Raw genomic sequence first — 27,496 nt, 5'->3', positions numbered from 1 at the left:
CCCTAGTTTTGGGCCATCACTTAAAGGGTTATTTGGATTTTCTTCTTTTAAATCAACTCAATAAATTGGATCCAAATTATTCTGAGAAAGTCCCCATAACATCTCAACATAAACATCAGAACATAGCTCTGTTAGTACAGAATTCACCCAGTCTGAGAGACTGCAATGCCTTTTTTCAAGCCATTATGATTAGTGGAATCAATGTGTGTATGATTCACTCATATATATTAAATATTCATATTAAAAAATCTTATTAAAACCTGGATTACAAAAAATGCATATTAAAAATAAATAGTTTAGGACCAGATTCTTTCATCCTTGCTCGTGTTTTGTAGTACTTTACTTTGCAAGTAGCCAGACTATGTCTGTGGGACTATTTGAGAAGTAAGGTACTATTCACCAACAGTCAGGGCAGCAATTCAACTCTATGTCATTTTACAATTTTTCTATGGAATTTTCTATTTAGGTGCATTATTTCTTAAATCAATGTTTGCTTTTAAAACATAGCTCTAAAACCTCTTGTTTCTACCATAAGCAAGATCAAGTATAAAATTCATCCTCTGTAATGCATCTGTGATTTTCAAACATCTGAACAAAGAAATCATCCTTTCATTTTCCCCAATAGGCATATTCCCATAGTCCTTCCTTTCTATTATTATAACAACACCTTTAGGAATGTTTCAGTTAAAGTTCACTATAATCTGGTTTTTCAAGAGCTCATAATTTCAAAAAAGGTTCTTCTCCTCCCCTCCTAATGTACTTCGCTTCCCTTTCTCTATTTTTTACTGTACTAAAAAAGGCAACGTTATTATTTTATAGAGATCCATGGCTGATCAGGTTATTGCCCATTAGACGTGGAGTGCCACCCGCTGTGTTACTACATTGGGAATTCCTGCCTTGTAATAGTACAAAGTGGGTTTAGATCTTCTGATGAAAAGGTACAAAGACTCAGCACTATTACTGTTCACGCAGTGGGATGGGGAGGGGGGAAGTGAAAGGGGGAAGAGCTTTACTACAGTTTTCACAAATTTTCCAGCTCTAATTACCAGTACACCCTTGAAACCAAAGATTGACATATAGCCAGATCCAAATCATACTTATAAACATGGTGTAATATAATGCCAGCAACTCCTATTCACAACAACTTTATATTTGAAAAAGTTGTCTGCTGATTTAGAACCAGACCTCCCAGATGTTGTTGGACATGCATGGCTCCCATGGTATGTTATAGTCATCAAATCTGAGTGTCACCCCACGCACTGCGAGTTCATATCCAACCCAAGAAATCTGAAATAAAAAAGGGGGCAGGTTGTGCCAATCTACTGCTGTCAAAGGGGGTTGTGGAACCCATCTAACTGGAGGTTTATAAGAACAGGTTGGACGAACACCTAGCAGGGATGAGCTACACATACTTGGTCCTGCTTCAGTGCAGAGTGATGGACTAACTGTTCTCACAAGATCCCTTCCAGCCCTACATTTCTATGTTCAGCCACAGAAGTTTATCAAGCTTTCATGTTCTGGCAAATGCAGTGCCTACTGTCATTGCATCGAGTTTGGGAGGTGTATATAAATCCCTCTCATTCCTGCTGATGCACTGCTTTTATTACAGACTCATCATTGCTCATGTTCAAAGACATCCAACAGTATTGATTGCCATGTTCCTACAAGCTGCCCTACCTTGAAGCAATGGAATGGCAGGTGGTATTCCTTTGGAGAGGAGGCAAAAATGCCAGTATAGGCACCCGAATTCATGTACAAATTAGCGCTCCCTGCCCTACTGTGATCTGGGTGTTGATGATCACATCAACTATGTTGCAGAAGCAATTTAGAAGCATCAAACTTGGACCTCAGATATGTTCTATGAAGCACCTTGGTTCATGTTTTTACCAGGTCTACAAGACATATGTCAATCTCAAAGGTGTTTTTCTGACCTATTTTTTCCAGGACTTGTTTGTTGGCTCAATCTATATATTGAGCAATATAAAATTTACAAATAAAAAACCCCACACATCCCACAATATAGACCATGTCTGTAGAAAAACCATTTAAGAAAAACAAACAGATTATAGACACTTTTGAACGATTACTGGGAAATCACAATTAGTGTATTTCCATCAGTTATCTTTAATCTCTGATTGGAAATGAGCAACAACAAAAAAAGTAATAATTCTGGAAGTATATACTGAAATTGCAGCTACTAAAACAGAGAAGAACACACACACAGGCAGCTACCTACGTGGGAGACATTTAGTTGAGTTTGTACAGTACTGGATGCTGAATAGACAACTAAAATTTCAGCCCTTGTTGAGACCTGCACTATACAATGTGTGTTAACACTTACTGCTGCTTTTTGTGGTGGTATATTGAAGTACACCGGTGTTCCTTTGAAACATGGAGTATCTATACTTCAAAGGTGAAAACACACACAAATATAGCACATGGGTCAGGAATGAAACTATTTTGCACCTCACACACCAAGCGTGTGAAGCAACAACAAAACTGCTGATGCCGTTTTAAACGCAATGAAAAATGGCTATTAGATGACCAAGAGGACAGCCCTTCGTACAGGCAAGAGATTTAAGGATCTCATAATACAGCCAAAGTAATGGCCTTGTGGACATGAGGGCTCCATCAGCCTACCTGGGAGGTAAAGAAAAATCCGTATTTGGCTGGCTGGGACCTTCTTAGTTTTATAGTTTGGGGGCAGAAGTAAAACTATTACTTCATATAAAAAATAAGTCAGGTTTAATTTCTTATTCAATAAATAGATATCATTACTAAAAAGAGACAAATTAATCTTCGTCTGAAAGAATGAATAACTATGCAGGTTTAATCTATTAAAGATTGTGTCTACACTAGAAAAACCAAGAATTGTAATTTTCCACCAGTGGAGACCCACTGATGGTACAAATGGGCGGGACATGATGGCAGTAAAAAATATCCTACTGCTGTCCTCACTACATTTTGCACCATTGCTACCACTGGTGATGCTGCAACCCTTCTGAGTTATGGGTCCCAGATTTGCCAATGAATATGCAGGGTCATTTACAATGTATGTAGTCTTTCTTCATATACTGCTAACTAGTCTGAGGACAGTGAATAATCTGTGACCAAACTGAATATTAATTGATTGTAACTTTTATGCCTTAAAACAGTTGTCTTCACTTCTACATTTTCAGAAATGAATACAGTATCTCCCAATTTGGGTTTTTTATTTTTCACATACAATACAATAACCAAGCATTTGAAGTCACTTAAACGGGATATATGACGACATTGAATACTACACATTGTCTCATATGCAAACTGATGACCATTTTAATTCTGTATGAATAGCAGAAGGTTACTCAACTTCAAGTGAAGCTTTTCAAATAAATATATTTATTTCACAATTTCTATGGATACAGTACATAGTTGAAGACATGACCCTGCAAAAAAGTAAGCATGGACTTAATTATACACACATGAATATTCCCACTGCAGAATCACTGTGTTAGATGTTTACCTTATTCACCTATCCAACATTACACATCTGGGGAGACAGCCATTACTCTGTTCAGACAGAAGAGAACTTCTGCTTAAGCCTAGTCTACGCTTAAAAGTTTCTGTACTGGCAGATCTTTACCTGCAAAAGCTTCCTAGTGTACATGCAGCTTATACTAGCAAGAAAGTCCTTTTTGCCAGTTCAGCTTATCCCAGTTTGGTGAGTGAAATAAACCATACATGCAAAGGCACTTTTATGCTGGTATAACTGCTTCTACAGTAGGGCTTTTGCTGGTACAGAAACGACACCCAAAAAACAAAAAGAAAAAACATTTCCCTAACTGACACTGCTATACCAGCAAAAGTTTCTATTGTACCTTTGGACTTAGATAGATTTCCGCATCCACATTTTACCACATCAACCCCGAGACTGTTTATATAAAAAGAGAATGCTAACATTTCCACACACACACAGGGGGAGAGTGGGGAAAAAGCAAACTCCCCACATCAATTAGAAGAAGGGGGGAAATGAAGGGATGCAGCACGTTTTCTTTTTTTGGTCAGAAAAGTGTTATGCAACTTTTTTTTCTGTAGATATAAAATTTAAGAAGAAAATCCTGGATGTGTTTAAACATAACAAAAATTTAAAGTATCTCTATAGTTATCTCATTGCTTTAGAGGGCAGGAAAGCAAGGTCATTTTCACATGACTATCATGGAAACCTCTACAGTATTCTTTTGATTTACAGAGAAATTAATATGGTGTAAGCTCTGTAACCCCAAACATACACACGACCTTAAAAAGTGGGATGTCTAATCAGGAGCAATGTAAATACAGAATCCCTAAGGATATTCTATTATTCTTTCTACACTTAGTCACTACCACTCTCAAAGACCCAGTTGTCAATATGACCATCCCTCACTGCTTAGGGTAAGCTGCTGCTAGACTTGTACTTGCCTACCAAATTAATATATTCCCAACACTATATTTCAACAGTTTTATCATAGGGCCCAAAAAAATATCCTGCTATCAGCCACAACTTTCCCTCCACCCATTAGCATGCATAAGGTATCTTAAAAAAAAAAAAAAAAAAAAAAAATCCAGATATCACAAAACAGCAATGCTGTTTCAGTATAGAGACAATGGAGTCAAAGTATTGCAATTTTTTTCCATGCAGCATTTCAAGGACACATCACAACTCAGCCTCTTTCAGAAATCTTAGAATGAGCAGCTGACAAGGGGGGAAAAGATTGACTGTTTTCTATTTAGTCTAAAATGTTAAACACTAGAAAATGTGAGATATTAACAAATGTCTCTTATTTTCGGGAAGGGAAAATTTAATATTTGTTTGTGCCCATATGGCTGAGAAAATGACCTACCCACAGGCAGGCTATGCCAGTGAAGAGTACTGAAGAACCCAGTGCTCCAGATAAAAATTTGACAAATTTTCCAACCGTGATGTGGGAAAAAAAAATACCTTTTCATACAAGTCTACATAATAGCAGTATCTTGGGTCTTTCTGTAACACAGAACTAGACAACTATGCAAACTTAGGTGGGCTGTTTGCGTGATCTGTATCACACTTCATTACAAAGTAAGCTAAAACCACAAAACTAATTTCACTTTGAACCTCAAAATGCACTTATAAAAATACTACAGAAATCATCCAGAATGCTGCAGTATCTCTATTGTAAGATGGAGTGTTTTGGACTACTGTTGTAGAATACTGCAGGATACAGTACTGACAACCCCATGCATTCAAAAATCATGGGCCAGGCCCCCAAAAAACATGAGACTGGCTTAAAAAAAAAAAAAAAAAAAAATCACAAGATTTAAAAAAAAAAAATAATTGTGAACTCTCTTCATTTGCCTTCTTCGTTTTGAGCCTTTAGGACAGTCTCAGGTCACATTTTTCAGCTTGTCTCTGCAACCATGAGGTCTACAATATTTTTTTTCTTTTTAAATAATGAAAGCCGAGATCATATATTCACAGCACTGCAGGAGCTCGGACTTTAACAGATTCACAAAATATCATGAGACTCACAACAAACTCATGAGAGTTGGCAAAACTAAGTATACATATTTGGGCTTGGAAATATTAGATTTTTTTAATTGAAGAATGTAGATAAATACTGATTTCACCATACAAACACAGACTGAGGAAAAATATTTCCATTGATAATAATCAAAATTTACAGATATGCAAAGTAAGAAAAATGGTGCTTGAGAATTTATTGCACTTGATTTAAGATGATTTACTATGTATATTTTGACATGATGTTGCCAATTCGTGTTTTAATAGTTATAAAGCTTTAGCTTTTTTAATCTCAACATTGAATGTCATTAAATAATTATTCTCTGATGTCCCCATTGTCTGAACCCCCCCATAATTTCCCACAACTGTGAAAATTTAAATACATAATAGAAAAAAGTGCTTAAAAATAAACCTTTTTTATATAATTTTGGTGGATAATATTAATAATTCTACCAAGCCTATTTTAAGGGCAGAATATAATACAGTACTTTTGGGGGACAAATTCTGCCCTGGCCTGGAGGGTCACTGGAGTTCCTGGACACAGCTAATCGGGGCAGTGTAAATAAAGAGTACTGCACTGGAAATAGAGTCCACTATTATTCTTTCTATACTACCTACTACCACTTTCAATGACCCAGTGTCAATATGACCATTACTCACTCCTTCAGAGCAAGTTGCTGGACATGAATATTAAACTTGTACTTGCCTTAGTAGAGTTTAGGGATCCAGACCTATGCAGATTCATTGACCAATTGGATCCCCCATTCCATTCTCTTGCCAGGGCCAGACTCAACTGCCTAGATCTATACATTCTATGAATGGGCAAGCTGTTCCCCTCACCTGCCTAAGAGCTAGGGGCAAACATGCTCCCAACAACGTAGAATGGGACTGTACAATATTGTACATAAGTGCTACACACTCCTATGTGCCACTGAAGAGCAACCACATTGGATCTCTTCAGTTATTTTCTCCCAGAAAAAGGTTAAGGAAAAGTAAGTTTTTTTTTTTTTTTTTTTAAACTATCCTATTCAGCCATACCCTCTAAAGGAAGAGCAGCCCTTCTTAAAATATATTTGAATGTGCTATGTTCTGTTTCTCTTAGAAGGCAGAATTTCCCCCATTACCCTGAAATTGATTAAAAGAATATTAATACATTTCTCAAGGCTAAACATGATTTACGAACAAGTTTTATAGCACTGTATGTGGCTAAATACCTGCAATTTGCTTCCTTGGATATTTAGTTTAAACTGAAGACCCCCATCTGGCAAACACTCCAGCATCTGTGCAACTTTAGTGGGACTATTCATTTAATTAAAGTCAACGGTACTACTCACATGAATAAAGTTATTCAAGTGGTTAAACATTTGTAGGATGGAAGTCACAAAGAGAGAATTAGTACATGTGCAAAGATTGTATTTCTAACTGTATCTAACAGACAGTGTCAAACAATATTTTAGAGTTTTAAACATGAAATTTTGATTAAGCTTTGTCATTGGTGCCAATACTGTCCCAGGAGGTTTTTTGGGGGGGGGAGAGGGGGAGGAGGAGGGGAGGCAGAAATGAAAACTACTCTTTCATAACTATCACACCTTCATTTTTTTAAATTCATGTTTTCAATGGAGCTAATAACACATCTTTTATACAGTAAGGCAGTGTCTTTTAAATGGCATTGCCATGTCACACAGACATCTTCACATACCAGTGCCAGTACAGACCTGAGAACAGTGTTTTGCTTCGCTACTGTACTGCTGAACTATCAAAAGAGAGCACAAATATTCTTCTCAAATGTTTTGCCAAAATAACTAAGTTTTTAAATTTTTCATTCCCTGGCAGATTTAAAACCAAATTTTAAACTATTCACAACTTATACTGCGCTATTACGATAGTTTTAAAATAAGGTATTTTGGGTTTAAACTCAGAACTAAATCATTCCATCAAAATACAAGCAGAAAGTGGGAGAAAACTGACTGGATATTGACAAAACCAAGCCAGTACATAAGGAAGGGCCGAGAACATGAGCTCAAGGATCTGACAAGGGACCTCCATGAAAACTGTGCGGGTTCAAAGCTCCCAACCTTTAAGGAGCATGGGTAGGTGGAAAAAAAAAAAGGGTGGAGCTTATATTGAACGGCTGTCCCTAGCCTAAATGAAGCTAGTCAAACAGCAAAATATGTTGCAAAAATAGGGAGTTTATCATCAAGTTTTAGAAAAATGTTGATGTTCTCTCATTAATAAAAATGTCTCAATACTGCATTACTCCATGAAGTACACAGGACATATAAGAGTACCATCCTTACATTTTTCTCCTATTCTCCACCTGTTATGGAGGGAATTACATTAAACAATCTAACAATCTAATAATGATAGTTACTTTCTTGGATTCCTGAAAAGACTAAACTAGCCAGAAAAATTAAACTGATGGAATTTAAGTTAAAAACCTAGGAACTACCTTCCTAGTTAAATGGATGTGCCTTCCACAAAAATAAGCCTAAACTGAAACATGTACACATTTTATGTTATTGAACACTGTAATGCACTTGGAGGCATGTGACCAAGAGCAATATACAGACCTAAAACAATAAATGAATAGGAAATAAAGCCTGAGTCCATCCCAATGCAAAATGAATCACTTAACATCAGACAAAGAATTTAGTCATGCTCTGGTTTATTTACTTGAATACCACATCATTTTCAAACGGGTCAAACAGCAGGGCAGGACATCTAGTGAACTATTCAACAGCCTGCTCCTGCACTGAAGTCAATGGCAGAATACACATTACAACAATGTGATCAAGATTGGCCCTATCATTTCACTTAAGGCCTGATTCTGCACTGCATACTCATGTAAAAATTCCCACTGCACAGCTCATTTTTAAAAAAACACTTTTGTCCTTAAAGCTACATTATTCGCATCTTTTCTTTTATATACAGTCTGTCACTCGTCAGTTTGACTAGGTAGTCAGATGTCTGAACACTGCTCAGTTTCTTGCTGAAGTTCTCTGGCTTCATTTTGTTACATAAACATACACTGTTATTCAAGCATAGCAGAAAGGATAAAAAAAGATATTAGTTAATTACATAACTTGTGTGCATGTCTTATGTATTGACTTTTAATTCTCTCAAAATACACATACATAAAAATTATGGCAACAGTGTTAATTGGTAATTCACAAATGTTACCCTAAGGAAAGTTTATAATGCAACTTTTTCATGTGATAGAGGAAATCATTTAACTAAATAAAAACAAGCCTATTTGTTAAGCTGTATACTCCCTTTATTTATAACAAAGCCTTTTAAATTCACATCTTCAAAGTCCCATAACGTATATAGAGTGTTTGAACCAAGTAGTACATTTGATGTTAAATGTATGCCTTAACAAACCTTATACAAAAGTGAACATACCTCAAAAGGAGTGGCCCATAGTAGCATGGCAGTCAAGGCCTTGAAATGTAATAAATGCCTGAACTTTCTTTCATCTATCTAAAATACCCATAAGATTGTAATACCTAGGACGTCAGAGAAACAGCTCTGCTCCAGGCCAATTAATGTCCAGTCAAGACCACAAATTAAATAAATGATACAAAAAATGTTCTGTGCATGAAAACTATGCATACAAATAGTTCATCCGTACACTGATACCATAAAGATAGGTTATTTAATTAAAGCACAAAACATATTTACAGGTTTTGAAAAAAAAGGAAAATATTTAGGCTCTGACCCCGCAAAGTTCTCCACATGAGTGGACCCCTGTGCAGGGCTCATTCCATATTCATGTCTTAAAGTAATATTTTAGTTGCCAGAGACCTACAAGTTTAACCAGTTAATCACTGGTTAAACTTGTAGGTCTCTGGCAACTAAAATAATCACAACATTTTCTCACAAATAGTTTCATTATTATTCACATTTTCTAATGCTCTGTTATTTCAGTCTGTAAGGATCTGCACCTATCTTAAGCAATTTGTTGGCACAGCAAAGGTGTATTAATTTATTAGACCTAAAATACAAAATTTGCAAAGTTTACATGTGAAGAGTCAAGTGTAGGTAACTGACTGACAGACAGACATGAAAAACTAATGTATAAAGCAAGCAAAGGAGGAAGAAAGCATTATCAATTTATTAACTGGTTAACTGATTATTAATTTTACTTGTAAAACATCTGTCTCGTATTTAGACATCTGGTGTACAGTTCTGCTCCTTACTCCACACATTTCAAGAGACCACAAAATTAAGTAGTTATGTGCTTAAACTCAGAGACAGTGACCAGTCTACTGTGCATTCCTTATCTGAGGAAAGCAATAATATATTTGTCAAAGAAGAAAAATATCAAAAAATAAATTCTTCTGCAACCATGTGATTCAGCTGCAACAGCCCGTTTAGACAATAATCTCAGATAGAAAACTTAAATGTGATCTTGTTAGAAACAGATTCACATACATTGAAGTAAGTTAGCAAATTAATATTTCAAGTATGCGACACACAGATCACTTGAATGTTGTCAGCCACCCTGTACAGCTAATTCAAAGTACCATTTCTTCTCCAGTATTTTCAAGCTATTTACTGGCCATTAAGTAGGAACCAAGCCATTATATTGTGATCTCATAGGGCAAGATAAAGTACAATTACAGCAAAATGTTTCAGAACCTGAATCCACATCCCTTTCCAACTTCCCCAAGAAGCAACCACCACCAGCCCTCATTACTTTAAATCCTAAAAACCCTTTTCAGGGGTGCACATCAAGCCCAAACCCCTTTTAAATGCAAAGCCCTCAGCATACACCCCTACTTAATGTCAAGCATTTGGCCTGAGAAGTAGGGATTTTTCAAACTCTGGGGCCTGCCTCCAGAGTCTCTGGACTTTCAGTATTGCAGCTCTGAATGTGACACTGAATAGAATATGGGAGGAACCTCTACAGGCAGGCTGCAAAAAGGGAATTCTAAGAGCCACGTTTTTCGGAATCACAAAGTACTGGAACATATTATTTTCCTGATTTTAAAAGCACACTTTTATCTTAGGCAATATTTTTTGTCACTTGCCAAGGAGAAATCGTAGGGCAGAGATTTAGGGAGTGGCCAAGATGAAAATCTCAGGTTTTTCTATTTTCCACTGTAGGCAGGTATGGCAGCATATTATCAAGTGCCAAATCCACGCATACAGTAACTTGCCACAGCACAGCATTGACACAAATGCACCCTGTGAAAAGATTCATCCCTAAGGAGTCCTGCGGTTTCTCGGTTGCAGATTAAGAACTTTATCACATACATTCCTTTAATTACATTCCCTAAGGCCTGCACATACGCGCACACCCCACCCCCACCCCAAAAAAAGGCGCAAGCACAGGACACTGTAATAAACTGCCAGCCCGGCTGTCCTCTTCTCCCTGCTGGGATGTCTTACAACAGAGGGAAGAGGCTGCAGGGAGGGCCTCGCCTACTCAGCACTACAGAGCGAGAGTGAGCTGCAAACTTTTTCTTTATTTAGGGGTGCCCCAGCTAATGCAAAATGAAACTTGTTAAGCATTTGCCTACCTGGTGTAAATCTGCAACAAGTGCATGCAGGATCCGGGAGCACAGACCTGGCCGGACTGGGCACAATTTTTCCCTTTTTGGGGGGCGTTGATGGTGCAATTTAAATACTAATTTATTACAGAACTGCCTTTGCTCGGTCCTACTTTACTTACAGTACACATCTCATCCTGTAAACAAATATCGCTCCGCCAGGAAACATACTCCTCCCTCCCCTTCCCCCATGCAATACACCCTCCCCTAAGCAATTGCACTGGGAGCGAAGAAGGAGTGGTAGAAATATCCACCCACCTCCCCACACACTTTGCAAACCCCACGCTAGGAAAGGCTCCAAGAACCTGGACTTACCTTTTGCATGATCCCCCTTTGCGCGCCCCGTCTAGTGATCGGGGGAGAGGTTGTTGGGGGGTTTCTTTCTTGTAATCGCTGATGCAAAATCCCAGTGTCAGCAAATCGCTGTCAAATTATTTTCTTGCAAAAGAAAAAAAAAAAAAGCAGAAGCAGAAATGGGCGGAGGCTCGAGGAGGCGAGCGGATCCCTCCGCCGAGATGGGTCGGGCCCTGGGGTTGCGAAGCAGGAAGTAACAAGGTGTCAGCAGCAGCGATCGCCCTGAACCCCCCTCCCAGGCTGCCGCGCAACCCCCCGCCCGCAGCCGCCCCGGGGCTTTCGGTGCAGGGACGGGCCAGGCCACGTGCCCGGGCTGGTCCCTTCCCGGGGAGCCGGGCTGGGCTCTGCCCAGCTACCCCCTCAGGGCTGCAAACTCAACGCAGGTGCGGGAGCCTCCGGCCAGCGGCGCCTAGGGCGCCCCCCCGGGAGGGTGGGAGGCGAGTTGGCAGCTGGGCCCTGGGCTCCCCGGGGACACGGCGGTGCCGGAGGCTGCCAGGCGTGTTGCCTTTCGGGGGGCTGGACGGGGCGATGCTGGGGCTGCAACTTGCCACGCTGCTCCCGGGCTGAACGTGAGGCGGCTCCATTGAACCAGGCGCAGCGACGCGCTCCGGGGGCGAGGGGAGGCACTGCCTTAGACCAGAGCCCTGGGGAGGGGGCGCCCGCCCCCGCGAGCCGGGGCAGGTCCGGCTTGGGTGTGGGCGCGCTCACCCTCTCCTGGGCATGGGAGGTGACGAGGCTGGGGGCTGCTAGGGCGCCCTGTGAGCTCTTGGAAGAGTTTCTCCTTCCTCACACGCCATGGCTGCACAGCGTGGGGGAGGGTCACACACAGGGAGGGAGCCGCTCTCCTGGGCTGGCTTGTATTGGTGCAGCGCTCCCCAGACCTGAGCCTCTCTCTGCCTCGTGGCTCCGCCCCCCGGCTCGGGGAGAGTTGGCTGCTGGCTGCGGGAGGGAACTTCGCTCGCTGCTGCCTGGCTCGGCCGCCGCCGCCGCCGCCGCCGCTCCATTTTGGTGAGCGCGCCCCGCGCACAGGTGGAGGCGTCGTGCCCTCAGCAGGGGCTGCCACGCGCCGGCTTCGTCCTCGGCCCCGGGGCGGCGCCTGCATTTCGGGCTCATTGTTAAGGCTTTTTTTCAAATCTAGTGGCAGCTGCACCAAATCGCTCAGCCGGCCAGCCCTCGTCTGAATCACGCCTGCAAATAGCCACCACACCTTTTCCCGGGAAGCATTAAGTCCTGCTCCGCACGCACCGCATTCTCTTGGTGGGGGGAGGGGGTTGGTCACTGGGCACAGGTTTCACACTGCACTGTTATGAAGGATTTTGCAGTGTGTCGGTAGATTTAAAGCTGCCAGAGCCCCTGTGAACTCTCTCTCTCTAGGCTCTTGAGAGATGGCAGGTGAGTTGCTGTAGGAAAACATCTGAAAAGGGAAGAAACTGCTGATTCTGATGGTTCTAGGTCCTGCTTCCAGTGAAAAGAGTGACAGTGACAAAACTACTCCCATTGATTCGGATTGGAACAGAATCAGGTCCCCAGCGTCGGCATTTATGATTTCTGTGTTAGAAGGGTTACTTCTTATCCTCACCTCACACCATTATATAGATTCTCTGGTTGCATATACAAGAGCAATACAGGCCAAATGCCCACTTTTGCAACAACAACAACAAAAGTGGGGCATACACCCCTTCTGGAGTGCAGAGGAATGTGCAGGGGGGCCAGCGGTGATGCCAGCCCTGGGGGGGTGGGGGGTGGAGGCATGGTTCAGCTGAGCAGCTACGACTGTGCAAGGGGTGGGCTGAAGTGTAGACTTCAATCTTTCTGCCTACATGCAGTTAACCAACGTTCAAAACTCTTAAGGTCAGAAGGGCCATTAGATCATCTAGTCTGACCTTCTGTATAACACGGGCCATAGACTTCAATCCAGTATTGAGCCTAATAACTTGTTTGACAAAAGCATATCTTCCAGAAAGGCATCCAGACTTTAAGGAATGGAGAATCCACCACATCCCTTAGAAATTTGTTGTTCCAATGGTTAATCACCCTTACTTTTAAAAATTAATGCCTTATTTCTAATTTTAATTTGTCTGGCTTTAACTTCCAGCCATTGGTTCTTGTTATGTCTTTCTCCAGTGGTGGATTTAGAGTTAGTGGGGCCCTGTCCGCAGCTTCATTTTGGGGGGGGCCCCCCTTGGCACCCAGCCAAGAAGATTTCTTCCATCAATCTAGCATGGCCTACACAGGGACTTAGGTCAGCATAACAATGCAACTCAAGTGTGTGGACTTTTTACACCCCCCGAGTGACATAGTTAAACTGACCTAATTTTCTGTATAAACCCTGCAGCGGCACAGCTGCATTGCTGCAACTGCGCCACTGTAACTCTATAGCGTAGACACTTACTACAGCGATGGGGTTCTTCCATCATGGTAGTAAATCCATCTTTCCAAGAGCCAGTAGCTAGGTCGACAGAATTCTTCTATTAACCTACCAGTGTCTACACAGGGCATGACATTTTTCACAGTCCTGACCAATGTAGTTAAGCAGACCTAACTTTCTAGCACACAGCAGCCCCTAGGTTAAAGAGCCCATTTGCACCTGATATTTTCTCCCCATTAAGGTTCTCATACTCTAATCAAATCACCCCATAATCTTCTTTTTGATAATATAAACAGAAAAATAATTGCGAAGTAATTCAGGGCCTATGGCCTGTTTGTTTCTATTGGGATGAGAAATCAGTAATATTAGGAATATTTTTAACAAAGTCCAGTTTCCCGGAACACAGTAAAAATAAACAACAGCAAGCAGTTTCCTTACTCATAAATCCCCAGATGTGTCACTCAAGTGAGCTCTGTGTCAAAGAACTCCATTTGTTTCCTCTCAAGGGCCATGTCTACACTACAAAATTATGTCAACCTAACTTATGTTATTAAATTGCTTGTGTGTGTGCATACTTAGCTACTTGTGTCAGTGGTGTGCATCTTCACCGGGAGTATTTGTATTGATTGTATTGTGGGACAGCTCCTGAAAGCCAGTAAAAGTCAATGTAAGCATGACTCTACTCTGCTCGGAGAGGTGGTGTTACTAAGGGCATGGCTACAATGGAAATTTCAAAGCACTTGCAGCAGCGCTTTGAAGTGCGAGTGTGGTCGCGTTTGAGCACTGGGAGAAAGCTCGCTCAGCACTCCTGGTAATCCACCTCCACGAGGGGATTAGCTCCAAGCACTGGGAGCACAGCTCCCAGCGCTCGGAGTTTGTCTACACTAGCGCTTTAAAGCGCTCAGACTTGCTGCACTCAGGGTTTTCACACCCCTGAGCCAGCAAGTTAGAGCGCTATAAAATGTAAGTGTAGACAAGCCCTAAATCAGCATAGAGAGGCACTTATGTCTGCGGGAGTCAAATTTAAGTGAAGACACTTGCACAGCTAGGTTGACACAAGTCAGTTTACATCAACCTAACCATGTAGTGTAGAAATGTCTACACTACGAAATTAGGTCGAATTTATAGAAGCCGGTTTTATAGAAATCGGTTGTATACAGCCGATTGTGTATGTCCACACATAAAATGCTCTAAGTGCATTAAGTCGGCGGACCGCGTCCACAGTACCGAGGCTAGCGTCGACTTCCGGAGCATTGCACTGTGGGTAGCTATCTGTAAACGTCCGGTGCGGGGGTCGGGCCCTCTCAGGGGCCGTCGGGGGCCAGGCCGCCTCACTACACGGCCTGGATCGGTCTCAGGGTTCCGCCCCTCTGGCAGGGACTAGGCCAAAGGTACACGGCCTCTGCAATGAGCTCCTGCTCTCCGTCAGGGTCCGGCAGTAACTCAGGCCCGGGCTCCGGTCCTCACTGCCGGAGCTGGGGATTACAAAGTCAGTCAAGCCCCCGCGCTAGCTCAGGGCGGGGCAATAAACAATAGTTCGGGCGCTCAGCTCCGTGGATCCGGAGCTGAGCCCTGACAAACTCAGGACGTCCCAGGCCCTTATTCAGGGCGGGGCAGCACACAATAGTCCAGGGGGCTCAGAACCTTCCTTCAGGCTGAGCAGTAAAGTCAGGGGTTCAGGCCCGGCCCTCAATCAGGGCGGGGCAGCACACAATAGTCCAGGGGGCTCAGAACCTTCCTTCAGGCTGAGCAGTAAAGTCAGGGGTTCAGGCCCGGTCCTCAGTCAGGGCGGGGCAGCACACAATAGTCCAGGGGCTCAGGACCTTCCTTCAGGCTGAGCCCAGACAAAGTTAGTAGGCCCAGGCCCTCAGTCAGGGCGGGGCAACAAACAATAGTTCAGGGGTTCGGGTTCAGGTCTGGGTATCAGGAGCTGAGCATGGACAAACTCGGGACGCCCCAGACCCTCAGTCAGGGTGGGGCAACAAGCACTCGTTCAGGGCAGCAAGCAATAGCTCAGTGGCGGTGCCAGAGCGCTGGCTGGAGGGGGAGACTGCCACCCGTTAAGTGGGGTGGCAGGGGGGACACAGGCCCACCCACTCCACTGTGTCCCAGCCCGGGGCCCTAAGAGCGGCAGTCAGTCTGCCGCTGTGTTGGTGGGGTCCTGACCGCAACACACCAACATGGGTTCGCTCTCTGTTGTAGCTAGACTGGGGTCAGCTACCCCCGGGCTGATTTCCATTTCCTCCTCCATTTGTACCTGCTCCCCGCTGGGCTCGGCAACGGGGTCCCACACCATGGGTTCCTCACTTCGCAGAGGGTCGTCCGGGTCGGGTTGCTCCTCCGGTCAGGGGGGCGCTCGGGCCCCTCCTCGGGGTACCGTGCTCGGGGCAAGGGTGGCCAGTCTACCTCGGGGTACCTTGCTTGGGGAAGGCTTGGCCAATCCGCGTCGGGGTACCTGGCTCTGGGGAGGTCCGGTCGGTCGGTGTCCGGGTATCTGGCTCTGGGGCAGCTCGGTCCGTCCGTGTCCGGGTACCTGGCTCTGGGAAGCCTTGGTCTCGCCGGAGCTCGCACCGGCACGTCTGGCCTCTCCAGCTGCTGGGCTCTAACTGAGGGCTGGGGCCTGGCTCTTATACTTCCTGTCCCGCCCCTTGACTTCCGGGGGGCGGGAACAGGTGGCGGTGGCTCCGCCCACTTGGGTGCCAATTCAGGCTCCTCTCCCTCAGGGGCCGTCGGGAGCCGGCTGGAGTTTTCTGTGCTCCCTTCTCCCTCCGTCCTCCCTGGCCCCTTTCTGCTGCTGCTGTTGCTGCTTTTGCTGCCGCTGCTGCTGCTGCGTGCGTGAGTGAGGAGTGCGGAGGGGGGGGCCTTGCCGGCCTGCCCCCCCCCTCGCCCTCGCCTCCGGAGGGAGAAGCATCGGCCCCCCAACGCCAACACCGATACCATCTGGGGGCCCACCCGCCTGCTTGCTTGCCTGCCTGGCCGGTTGCCCGGCCGGCTGACTGCCGCTCGCTGCTGCTGCTGTTCCTGTGTGGGAGCCGCTGCCTCCGTCGCGGAGTGCGAAGAGACTGCGTCCCTGGTTCGGGAGATTGTGGAGGGGGTTGTTTGAGGACTGTGTTTTGAGTGACTTTGCCATCTTTGCTCCTGGGGTGGTGGTGCCCCCAGTCGCGTTAGGAGTGTGGACGGTACTGAGCCTCTCGTTTGTAATTCCTCGGACTGGAAGCCGTCGCTTGCCAGGAAGCTCCGAGGTCGACTTGGGATCCTGCTGTCCCGTCCCCCGTAGCGGACTGTTGAAGGGGGTGCGGGGGGGGTGCGGTGCCCCCCCCCTTCGTTCATCTACTCCCCCTCTACCACCACCCCCACCGCCGACAGCTGCCGACAACCCCTCCACCGCCCCGCGTGCCACCTGGACCTGCTTTTCGCCCCTCGGCAGGGCTGTTTGCTCCCCCCGCCATTTCCATCGTCCGGGACTGTTTACTTGCAGCAGTGAACGGCGGAGCCTGCGCTTCGCGAACGCTGTGGGTGCACCTTTTCCTTCGCCCTGGACTTCTCCTGCCCCCCAACTACGTTTCGCTGGTGGGGTCCCCTCCCTGTAGCCCCCTTTGTATTAGTTGGCCCTACCCTACCCCCCTCCTTTTGAGCCCCTTCGGTTTATTTTGTTTGGTGCCCATTCCCCCCCCCCTCGGTTCCTAGCCTGCTGGCTGTGTTCCCGGCCCTGTCCTTGGGCTGCGGCTGGCTGGAGTTTTTCCTCCTACCCCTCCTTGTCCTTGGGCTGCAGCTGGCTGGACATTCCATTCTGTTTCTGAGCCGCTGCTCCGGTGCACCCCCCCCTTCGCCCCCCCCGCGCGCGCTTGTGCCCCCGTTTTGTTGCCCCCTCCCCTTTTGCACTGTTCACCCCCCCCCTTTGTGTTGTCTTTTGCCTAGAGGGGAGGAGCGGCTGCAGGTTGTGATGGCGGGGGACTCTGCCCCTGCCCCTGCCCCTGCCCCTGCCCCTGCCCCGTCGTCCCCGCCCACCCCAGTGGCCGGCCCCTCGGCTGGCCCTGTCCCGGATACCGCCGCTGCCACGGCTGCCCCCTCCACCGGCAGGAAGGGCCAAGGGAGGAAGAAGGGCAAGGGCCCCGCCCGTGGAGCCAGACCTCCTGCGGGCAGGGCTACGGTCCCCGCTGCGGCCCCAACACCGGCCGCGGCCCCTCCCTCTCCTGCCGTCCCTTCCACCAGCTCTGGTGGCGCTCCACCTCCGGCCCCCAGAGCATACGCCCAGGTGGCCGCCGCCTCTTTGCGTGCCGCCCCGTCGTCCACCCCGACCGCCGCCTTTGGGCCTGTCCCTGGTGACCACGGCCCCTTCCCCTCGCTGACTAGGAGGCATGGCGTCCGTTGCCATTTGGTGCCTGCCTCGCCCCACATTGAGACCTATGTGCGGGCCTTGGCGAGGGTGGTGGGGCCTACGGCCATCGTGGCGGCCTCCAAGATGTACGGGAAGGCCGTGTTCTTCCTGGCGTCGGTGGCCGCTGCGCAGGAGGCGGTGGAACGAGGCCTGGCGGTGGGAGGCGTGTTTGTGCCCTTGGAACCCCTGGAGGACCTGGGCGTACGGGTGCTCTTGACCTCCGTCCCGCCCTACCTCCCCAACGCCGCCCTGTTGCCGGCCCTCTCCACCCTGGGGAAGCCCATTTCCATTCTGAGCTCTCTCTCATTGGGCTGTAAGGACCCTGCCCTCCGGCACATCCTGTCTTTCCGCCGGCAGGTCCAGCTTCAGCTGCCACCGGCGGCGGGTGCCGGAGTGGCGCTCGAGGGGTCCTTCCTGGTGCCCTATCGGGGGGTCCATTATCGGGTCCACTATTCGACGGGGGAGGCCCGGTGCTTCCTCTGCCGGGCGCCGGGGCATGTCCGGAGGGACTGTCCCCTGGCCCGGCCTGGAGGGGCGTCCGAGACCCCCGGGGCCCGGGAGGGTGCCGGCCCTGTCATCGCCGGCAACCCTGGCGGTTCGGACACTGCTGCTGCCGCCGCCCCTCCTCCTTCTGCCGCGGTTCCCGCTCTGGCCGCGGAGACGGCCGGGCGGGCGGGCCTTGCCGTCGCCGACCCTGGATCGGCGGGGCATGTGGAGGAGAGGGCGGGGCGGCTTCCGCCGGCCACGGGGAAGGGCCCGCCCCAGGGGGAGGTTTCCCTCGCCCCTGCTGTCCCTCCGACCCTGCCGCCCCGAGCCCCGGAGCCATCGCCCTTGCCCTCTGGCCCTGCCCCTGCTGACCGGCCCTCCACCTCCTCTTCCACCTCGGGGGGCTGGGTGACCGTCCGGGGGAAGCGCGGTGCCCGCAGGTCGCGGGCTCTCTCCCTCCCCTCTGATGAGGAGGGAGAGCAGGCCCCCCGAAAGATGCCGCGGGGGGCCGACGTTGTTAGTTCTGTTTCCGCGCCCCCGGACGGTGCCCAGCAGGAGGTGCCGGCCATGGAGACCGTGGATGCCGTGGCAGTGGCTGGGGAAACTTCTGTCCCCTTTGTTGAGCCCACACCTGAGGAGGCTTCCGTAGCGGTTCTCCCGGCCCTTGCTCCATCCGTGCCCCCCGCCGCCGCCGCCGATGCCGGGGCGGCCTTTGTCTCCGTGACTGGCGGGGAGGTCGCCGGGGCCGAGGGGACCGCTTTCGCCTCCATTTTCGATGAGATCGAGGCCCTGGGTCTGACCCCGGTTACCCAAGGGGAGGACGACCCTCTGCCAGCGGGCCCCGATCCGGGTGCTGGCTTAGTCCCGCCCCCTTCTCCTGCTCCCGGTTCCTCGCCCCACTCTGCCGCTCCCGACTTAGTCCTGGGAGAACCCTTAGCCCTACCCGCCAGCCCAGCCGCGACTACCATCTCGTGCACGGCCGCCGAGCCCCTCGGGGCGACGGCCGTTGCTGAGCGGCCGGTTCCTATCCCCGATCCTGCCCCTTCCATCGTTCCTGCCCCTGAGGCTTCCCCTGCCCCTGCTGCCTCCGTCCCCTCGGATGCTGACCTTGGCCGAGGGGAGCCGCAGTCTAGCGGCTTGGCAGCGGGAGATGGGGAGCCCGTTCCCGTTCCCGTCCCTGATCCTGTCCCCTCTCCTGCCCAAGTCCCTGTTCCCGTCTCGAGCCCCGCCCCTACTCCCGCCCTTGCCCCAGATCCTGTCCCCGAGGTGTCTCCTTTTGCCACCTCTGGTGTTACTGCCGCCCCCGGGGTTGTCGCATCTCCGTTGCCTGCAGACAACCCTCAGGGGGCGGTTTTCGTGTCTCCCCTTCCTGCCATTGTTGGGGCTGCGTTGTTCCCTCAGCCGCTCTCTCCTTTGCCGGGGATGGGGACGGGCTGCCCAGCGCAGCAGCGCCGGAGCTCGGCCCCTTGTTTGTCCGTCACCGTGGGCCGCGAGGACCCTTCAGGGGCCCCGCCGGAGGATGGCGGCGGCTTGGCCGCTGCCTCCCCCTCCGCGCTGCGGGATGAGCTGAGCCTCTTTCTATCGGATTCCCGTGGTTCCCAGGGTAAGGTGCAGCTCGCCCTTCAGCGCTGGGGGGACTTCCATCTCGTCCTCCGGGCCGTGAAGGCGCTTTTGGGGGAGGGGCGGGGGTCCGGTCGGCGGGACATCGCGGCCTATCGGCGGGCCCGCAGATTCCGCGACTCCCTTTTGACCTTCGGAGTCGAAACCGGGATCTTGCGGGGCCCGCTGGGGGCCGATGATCCCTCCGCCCGTGAGGATCTGCCCCAGCCCTCCGTATGACAGCTACCACCTTTGCGTCGTTGAACACCAGGGGCTGTAGGGTGGGTTTCCGCAGGAGCCAGGTGCTCTCCTTCCTTCGGGAGGGGGGGTACTCTGTGATTTTCCTGCAGGAGACCCACACGGCTCCGGCCGTCGAGGCTAGCTGGCGGCTGGAGTGGGGAGACGGGGTTTATTTTAGCCACCTCAGCGCCCATTCGGCTGGAGTGGCCACCCTGTTCTCCCCGGGGCTGCGGCCTGAGGTGCTGGGGGTCGCCGAGGTCGTGCCAGGCCGCCTGCTGCACGTCCGGGCCCGTGTGGAGGGGCTGGTTCTGAACTTGGTCAACGTCTATGCCCCGACCACGGGCTCGGAACGCGTGCCTTTCTATCAGCGGGCGGCGGCCTTCCTCGGCACTCTGGATTCTCGCGAGTGCCTGGTCCTGGGCGGGGACTTTAACACCACCCTCGAGGACCGGGACCGCTCCGGGCCTGAGTCTTCCCAGGCAGCCGCGGGCGTCCTCAGGGAGATCGTAGACCATCACTCCCTGGTGGACGTCTGGCGCGACCACCACCCGGACGACGACACCACCTTCACCTATGTCCGGGTGGAGGACGACCGGTCGCGCCACTCCCGGTTGGACCGCATTTATTTGTCCCGTTTTCATCTGGCGCGGGCCCATGCCTCCAGCGTCCGGCCGGCCCCGTTCTCAGATCACCACCTGGTGACCGTGACGGCCTCTCTCAGTTCCGAGCGGCCGGGGCCGGCCTATTGGCATTTTAATAATAGTTTGCTGGAGGACGTGGGCTTCGTGGCATCCTTCCGGGAGTTCTGGCTGGCCTGGCGGGGGCAGCGACGCGCCTTTCCCTCGGCGCGGCGGTGGTGGGATGTGGGGAAGGTCCGCGCGCGGCTCTTCTGCCGGAACTACACCCGGGGCGCCAGCCGGCGGCGGGATGCGTTGTTAGGGCAGTTGGAGCGGGAGGTTTTGGAGCTGGAGAGGCGTCTGGCCTCCGGCCCCGAGGATCCACCCCTCCGCGCGGCGTACCGGGAGAAGCGGGAGGAGCTCCGGGCCCTGGAAGACCACCGGGCCCGGGGCGCGTTTGTTCGATCCCGCATCCGTCTCCTTCGGGAGATGGATCGCGGCTCCCGCTTCTTCTACGCTCTGGAGAAACGGAGGGGGGCCAAACAGCATGTCACCTGCCTCCTGGCGGAGGACGGCGCCCCCCTCACGGATCCGGAGGAGATGCGTGGCAGGGCCAGGGCCTTCTACGCCGCTCTTTTCTCCCCAGATCCGACCGACGCTGAGGCCTGCAGGGTGCTCTGGACCGAGCTCCCGACGGTCAGCGCGGGCGGCCGAGACCGGCTGGAGCTGCCTCTTTCTCTGGCTGAGTTCTCGGCGGCCCTCCGGCTCATGCCCACTAACAAATCTCCAGGCATGGACGGGCTGACCGTGGAGTTTTACCGCGTGTTCTGGGACGTCCTCGGCCCAGACCTCGTCACCGTCTGGGCCGAGTCCTTGCAGAGCGGGGTCCTCCCTCTCTCGTGCAGGCGAGCAGTGCTCGCCCTGTTGCCGAAGAAGGGGGACCTCCGCGATTTACGAAACTGGCGTCCCATCTCGCTCCTCAGCACGGACTATAAGGTCGTAGCGAAGGCCATCTCGCTGCGGCTGGGGTTCGTGCTGGCGGATGTGGTCCACCCCGACCAGACCTGCGCCGTCCCGGGCCGGAGCATCTTTAACAACCTGTACTTGGTCCGGGACCTATTAGAGCTGGGGCGTAGGGATGGTCTGTCGTTCGCCCTCCTGTCTCTGGACCAGGAGAAGGCGTTCGACAGGATGGACCACGGGTACCTCCTGGGCACTCTGCGGGCATTCGGCTTCGGGCCCCAGTTTGTGGGCTTTCTCCAGGTGCTGTACGCTGAGGCGGAGTGTCTGGTCAGGCTCAACTGGACCCTGACCGAGCCGGTCAGCTTTGGGCGGGGAGTACGGCAGGGGTGCCCCCTCTCGGGCCAGCTGTACGCTCTGGCGATCGAGCCCTTCCTCTGCCTCCTCCGCCGGAGGTTAGCAGGGTTGGTGCTCCGGGAGCCGGAGCTGCGGCTGGTCCTGTCGGCGTACGCCGACGACGTGCTCCTCGTGGTCCAGGACCCTGAGGATCTGGTGCGGGTGGAGGCCTGCCAGGCCGTTTATTCGACCGCCTCCTCCGCCCGGGTCAACTGGGCCAAGAGCTCTGGCCTGGTGGTCGGGGACGGTTGGCAGGCGGGCTCCCTCCCACCCGCGCTTCAAGCCATTCGGTGGAGCGCGGGCCCGCTGCTCTATCTGGGCGTTTATCTTTCCGCCACGCATCCCTCTCCGCCGGAGAACTGGCTAGATTTGGAGGCCAGGGTGCGTGAGCGGTTGCGGAGATGGACGGGACTGCTCCGGTGTCTCTCCCTGCGGGGGAGGGCGCTGGTGCTGAACCAGCTTGTCCTGTCCATGCTCTGGCACCGGCTCAACACCCTGAGCCCGACCCCGGGACTCCTGGCCAGGCTCCAGAGGATAGCCCTGGAGTTCTTCTGGCCTGGACTGCACTGGGTCTCTGCGGGGGTTCTGAGTCTTCCCCTGGAGGAGGGGGGACAGGGCCTGGTCTGCCTTCGTAGCAAGGTCCATGTCTTCCGCCTCCAGGCCCTGCAGAGGCTCCTTTATGGTGAAGGTAGTCCGGCATGGAGCACGTTAGCGCACGCCTTCCTCCGCCGCCTCCGAGGGCTCCGATACGACCGGCAGCTCCTTTTTCTTCATCCGAGAGGTCTTCCGCGAGACCTCTCGGAGCTGCCGGTCTTCTACCAGGACCTTCTCCGGACCTGGAAGCTTTTCTCGGCGACCAGGTCCATTGTGGCCACCGAGGGCGCGGATCTCCTCGCGGAGCCCCTGCTGCACAATCCCGATCTTCGTGTGCAGGTGGCGGAGTCGCCCTCGGTGAGCCGGAGATTGGTCCTGGCGGAAACCACCAGGGTCGGAGACCTCCTGGACTACACCAGAGGGGACTGGGTGGATCCCCGCGCGCTTGGTCGGCGCATGGGGCTCTCCACCCTCGTGACCCCTCTGCGTGTACTCCAGGAGGTGGGCGCTGCATTGTCACCTCCTGCTCTCAGCTTCCTGTGGCGGGCCCTGCGGGAGGGTGTTCCCCGCCCACCCCTCACCCCGGGCCCTCCGGACCTTTTTCTCGGGCCCCTGTTCCATGAGCCCCCCCGGCTCTCCCGCTCCCATAACCCGAGCCGGCTGCGCGCTTTGCAGCCGGTCCAGTTTCGAACCGCGCCTAGGGACTATCTGTACGCGCTCGTGCTTCACACGTTGCATCACCTCACCCTCGTGTTCCGCCCCGACACCAAGTGGAGGGACTATCTGTTACCTGTGGAGGGTGAGGAGCCCCGGTGGGCCAGCCTTTATTCCACCTTAGTTCCAAGGCCCGCCGGGGACATTGGTTGGCGGCTCCTTCATGGGGCCGTGAGCACGGGCGTGTACTTGGCGCGGTTCACCCCTATTCCTGAGGCCTGCCCATTTTGTGGCATTAGGGAGACCCTGGCGCACGTTTACCTTGAGTGCGCCAGGCTGCAGCCCCTTTTCCGGCTTCTCCAGAACCTCTTGTTGAGATTCTGGCTACATTTTTCCCCGCACTTGTTTATTTATGCACACCCTGTCCGTGGCCCCACTAAGTCGCGAGACCTCCTCGTCAACCTCTTCCTGGCCCTGGCCAAACTTACCATCTATAATACCAGGGAGAAGATGTTGGACGAGGGGGTGCTTTGCGACTGTGGGGCCTACTTTCACACCTCTTTGGTTTCACGTCTCCGTGCGGAGTTTCACTGGGCAGCGTCCGCTGGCTCCCTTGCCACCTTCGAGGAGCAGTGGGCGCTGTCCGGGGTTCTCTGCTCGGTGTCCCCATTTGGTTCCCTGATTTTGAACCTTTGACCGTCACCTTGCTCCCTGTTTTTTTATTGGTTGTCCCACGTAATCATTTGGTACTGGGTTCAGTGGTCCCTCCCGCTAGGCTGGGGGAGGGGCTTTTAGTAGTGGGCGGCTAAGCCCGCCCACTTCCCGGTTTGCCAATACGGCCTCACTACACTATCCCACAGTTCCCGCAGTCTCCGCCACCCATTGGAATTCTGGGTTGAGATCCCAATGCCTGAATGATGCAAAACAGTGTCGCGGGGGGTTCTGGGTACATGTCGTCAGGCACCTCCCCCTCTGTCAGAGCAACGGCAGACAATCGATTGGCGCCTTTTTACCTGGGTTACCTGTACAGACAATATACCACGCCACGCATGGAGCCTGCTCAGTTCAGGTCAGCTCACCGTCACCATATGTCCTCTGGGTGCCGGCAGACGTGGTACTGCATTGCTACACAGCAGCAGCTAATTGCCTTTTGGCAGTAGAAGGTGCAGTATGACTGGTAGCCTTCATCGGCGATCTGGTTGCTGGCAGACGGGCTGGCAGACGTGGGGCTGCATTGCACACAACAGCAGCCCCTTGCCTTTTGGTAGAAGATGGTATATTACGACTGGTATCCATTGTCATCGTACTGCAGTGGCTGTCAATCATGGGCACCTGGGCAGACATGCTCAGTCCTATCGAACTGTCTTGACGATGATGGCTATCAGTCGTAATATGCTATTTTCTGCCAAGCGCCCAGAATTTTCTGCCAAGCACCCAGAAGATGCCGAGGGCTATCAGTCATGCTGCACCGTCGTCTGCCAGCTTACGATGTAAAAAATAGATTTGTTTTGTATTCATTTGCTTCCACCTCCCTCCGTGAAATGAACGGCCTGCTAAACCCAGGGTTTTGAGTTCAATCTTTGGGGGGGGGACATTCTGTGTGACAGTTGTTTGTGTTTCTCCCTGATGCACAGCCACCTTTGTTGATTTTAATTCCCTGTACCTGTACGCCATGTCGTCACTCGCCCCTCCCTCCCTCCTTCCCTCCCTCCGTCAGATACTAGTTTCTCGCCTTTTTTCAGACCAGACGCCATAGCACTGGGATCCTGGAGCCCGCTCAGATCACCGCGGCAATTATGAGCACTATGAACACCACGCGCATTGTCCTGGAGTATATGCAGAACCAGGACATGCCAAAGCAAAACCCGGACCAGCCGAGGAGGCGATTGCAGCGCGGCGACGAGAGTGATGAGGAAATTGACATGGACATAGACCTCTCACAAGGCACAGGCCCCAGCAATGTGCAAATCATGGTGTTACTGGGGCAGGTTCATGCCGTGGAATGCCAATTCTGGGCCCGGGAAACAAGCACAGACTGGTGGGACCGCATCGTGCTGCAGGTGTGGAACGATTCCCAGTGGCTGCGAAACTTTCGCATGCGTAAGGGCACTTTCATGGAACTTTGTGACTTGCTTTCCCCTGCCCTGAAGCGCCAGAATACCAGGATGAGAGCAGCCCTCACAGTTGAGAAGCGAGTGGCGATAGCCCTGTGGAAGCTTGCAACTCCAGACAGCTACCAGTCAGTCGGGAATCAATTTGGAGTGGGCAAATCTACTGTGGGGGCTGCTGTGATCCAAGTTGCCAGGGCAATGAAAGACCTGGTGATATCAAGGGTAGTGACTCTGGGAAACGTGCAGGCCATAGTGGATGGCTTTGCTGCAATGGGATTCCCAAACTGTGGTGGGGCGATAGACGGAACCCATATCCCTATCTTGGCACCGGAGCATCAAGCCACCGAGTACATAAACCACAAGGGGTACTTTTCAATGCTGCTGCAAGCCCTGGTGGATCACAAGGGACGTTTCACCAACATCAATGGGATGGCCGGGAAAGGTACATGATGCTCACATCTTCAGGCACTCTGGTCTGTTTCGAAAGCTGGAGGAAGGGACTTCCTTCCCGGACCAGAAAATAACCATTGGGGATGTTGAAATGCCTATCGTTATCCTGGGGGACCCAGCCTACCCCTTAATGCCATGGCTCATGAAGCGTACACAGGCAGCCTGGACAGGAGTCAGGACCTGTTCAATTACAGGCTAAGCAAGTGCCGAATGGTGGTGGAATGTGCATTTGGACGTTTAAAAGCGCGCTGGCGCAGCTTACTGACTCGCTCAGACCTCAGCTAAAAGAATATCCCCATTGTTATTGCTGCTTGCTGTGCGCTCCACAATATCTGTGAGAGTAAGGGGGAGACATTTATGGCGGGGTGGGAGGTTGAGGCACATCGCCTGGCCGCTGATTACGCGCAGCCAGACACCAGGGCGGTTAGAAGAGCACAGCAGGGCGCGGTGCGCATCAGAGAAGCTTTGAAAACGAGTTTTGTGACTGGCCAGGCTACAGTGTGAAAATTCTGTTTGTTTCTCCTTGATGAATCCTCCGCCCCACCCCCCACCCGGTTCACTCTACTTCCCTGTAAACCAACCATCCCACCCTCCCCTCCCCCTTCGAGCACCGCTTGCAGAGGCAATAAAGTCATTGTTACTTGACATTCATGCATTCTTTATTAATTCATCACACAACTAGGGGGATAATTGCCAAGGAATCGCAGGATGGGTAGGGGAGGAGGGAAGGAAAAGGACACACTGCAGTTTAAAACTTTAACTCTTATTGAAGGCCAGCCTTCTGATGCTCGGGCAATCATCTGGGGTGGAGTGACTGGGTGGCTGGAGGCCCCCCCGCCGTGTTCTTGGGCGTCTGGGTGAGGAGGCTATGGAACTTGGGGAGGAGGGCTGTTGGTTACACAGGGGCTGTAGCGGCGGTCTCTGCTCCTGCTGCCTCTCCTGCAGCTCAACCATACGTTGGAGCATATCAGTTTGATGCTCTAGCAGCCGGAGCATCGACTCTTGCCTTCTGTCTGCAAGCTGACGCCACCTATCATCTTCAGCCCGCCACTTGCTCTGTTCATCCCGCGATTCAGCCCGCCACCTCTCCTCTCGTTCATACTGTGCTTTTCTGTAGTCTGACATTGACTGCCTCCACGCATTCTGCTGTGCTCTTTCAGCGTGGGAGGACATCTGGAGCTCCGTGAACATGTCATCCCGAGTCCGCCGTTTTCTC

At 51.2% G+C, this 27,496-nt stretch overlaps 2 protein-coding genes across 8 annotated transcripts in view; one reads left to right on the top strand and one right to left on the bottom strand.

Annotated features, from left to right (window-relative positions):
• The window catches only part of TRERF1 (transcriptional regulating factor 1), a 139,554-nt gene extending 127,309 nt beyond the window's left edge, over positions 1-12,245 (bottom strand). For 2 of the 5 annotated variants that reach the window (XM_054021834.1, XM_054021836.1), the window contains exons 1-2: positions 12,136-12,245; positions 11,389-11,600 (exon numbers count right to left, since the gene is read on the bottom strand). The gene's annotated coding sequence lies outside the window, so the exon portion shown is untranslated. Of the gene's footprint in view, positions 1-11,043; positions 11,169-11,388; positions 11,601-12,135 lie in introns of those variants that run through there. The other 3 variants (XM_054021832.1, XM_054021835.1, XM_054021833.1) reach the window with 2 other exon arrangements.
• Positions 12,246-12,730: 485 nt separating this feature from the next.
• On the top strand, positions 12,731-26,893 carry LOC128833525 (uncharacterized). Of its 3 annotated transcripts, none has more exons than XM_054021475.1 (2): positions 12,731-12,819; positions 25,462-26,893. In XM_054021475.1, the coding sequence occupies exon 2, from the start codon at positions 25,516-25,518 to the stop codon at positions 26,278-26,280; it is 765 nt and encodes a 254-aa protein (XP_053877450.1). In that variant the 5' UTR covers positions 12,731-12,819; positions 25,462-25,515; the 3' UTR covers positions 26,281-26,893. The 3 variants fall into 3 exon arrangements, with proteins under 3 accessions (XP_053877450.1, XP_053877448.1, XP_053877449.1); XM_054021473.1 differs by lacking the exon at positions 12,731-12,819 and adding an exon at positions 16,428-17,307; XM_054021474.1 differs by lacking the exon at positions 12,731-12,819 and adding an exon at positions 16,428-17,365.
• Positions 26,894-27,496: the final 603 nt, after the last annotated feature.

This window comes from Malaclemys terrapin, chromosome 3, assembly GCF_027887155.1.
Source record: "Malaclemys terrapin pileata isolate rMalTer1 chromosome 3, rMalTer1.hap1, whole genome shotgun sequence".
Classification (NCBI taxonomy): domain Eukaryota; kingdom Metazoa; phylum Chordata; order Testudines; family Emydidae; genus Malaclemys; species Malaclemys terrapin.
This window is presented reverse-complemented; position numbering and strand designations above follow the sequence as displayed.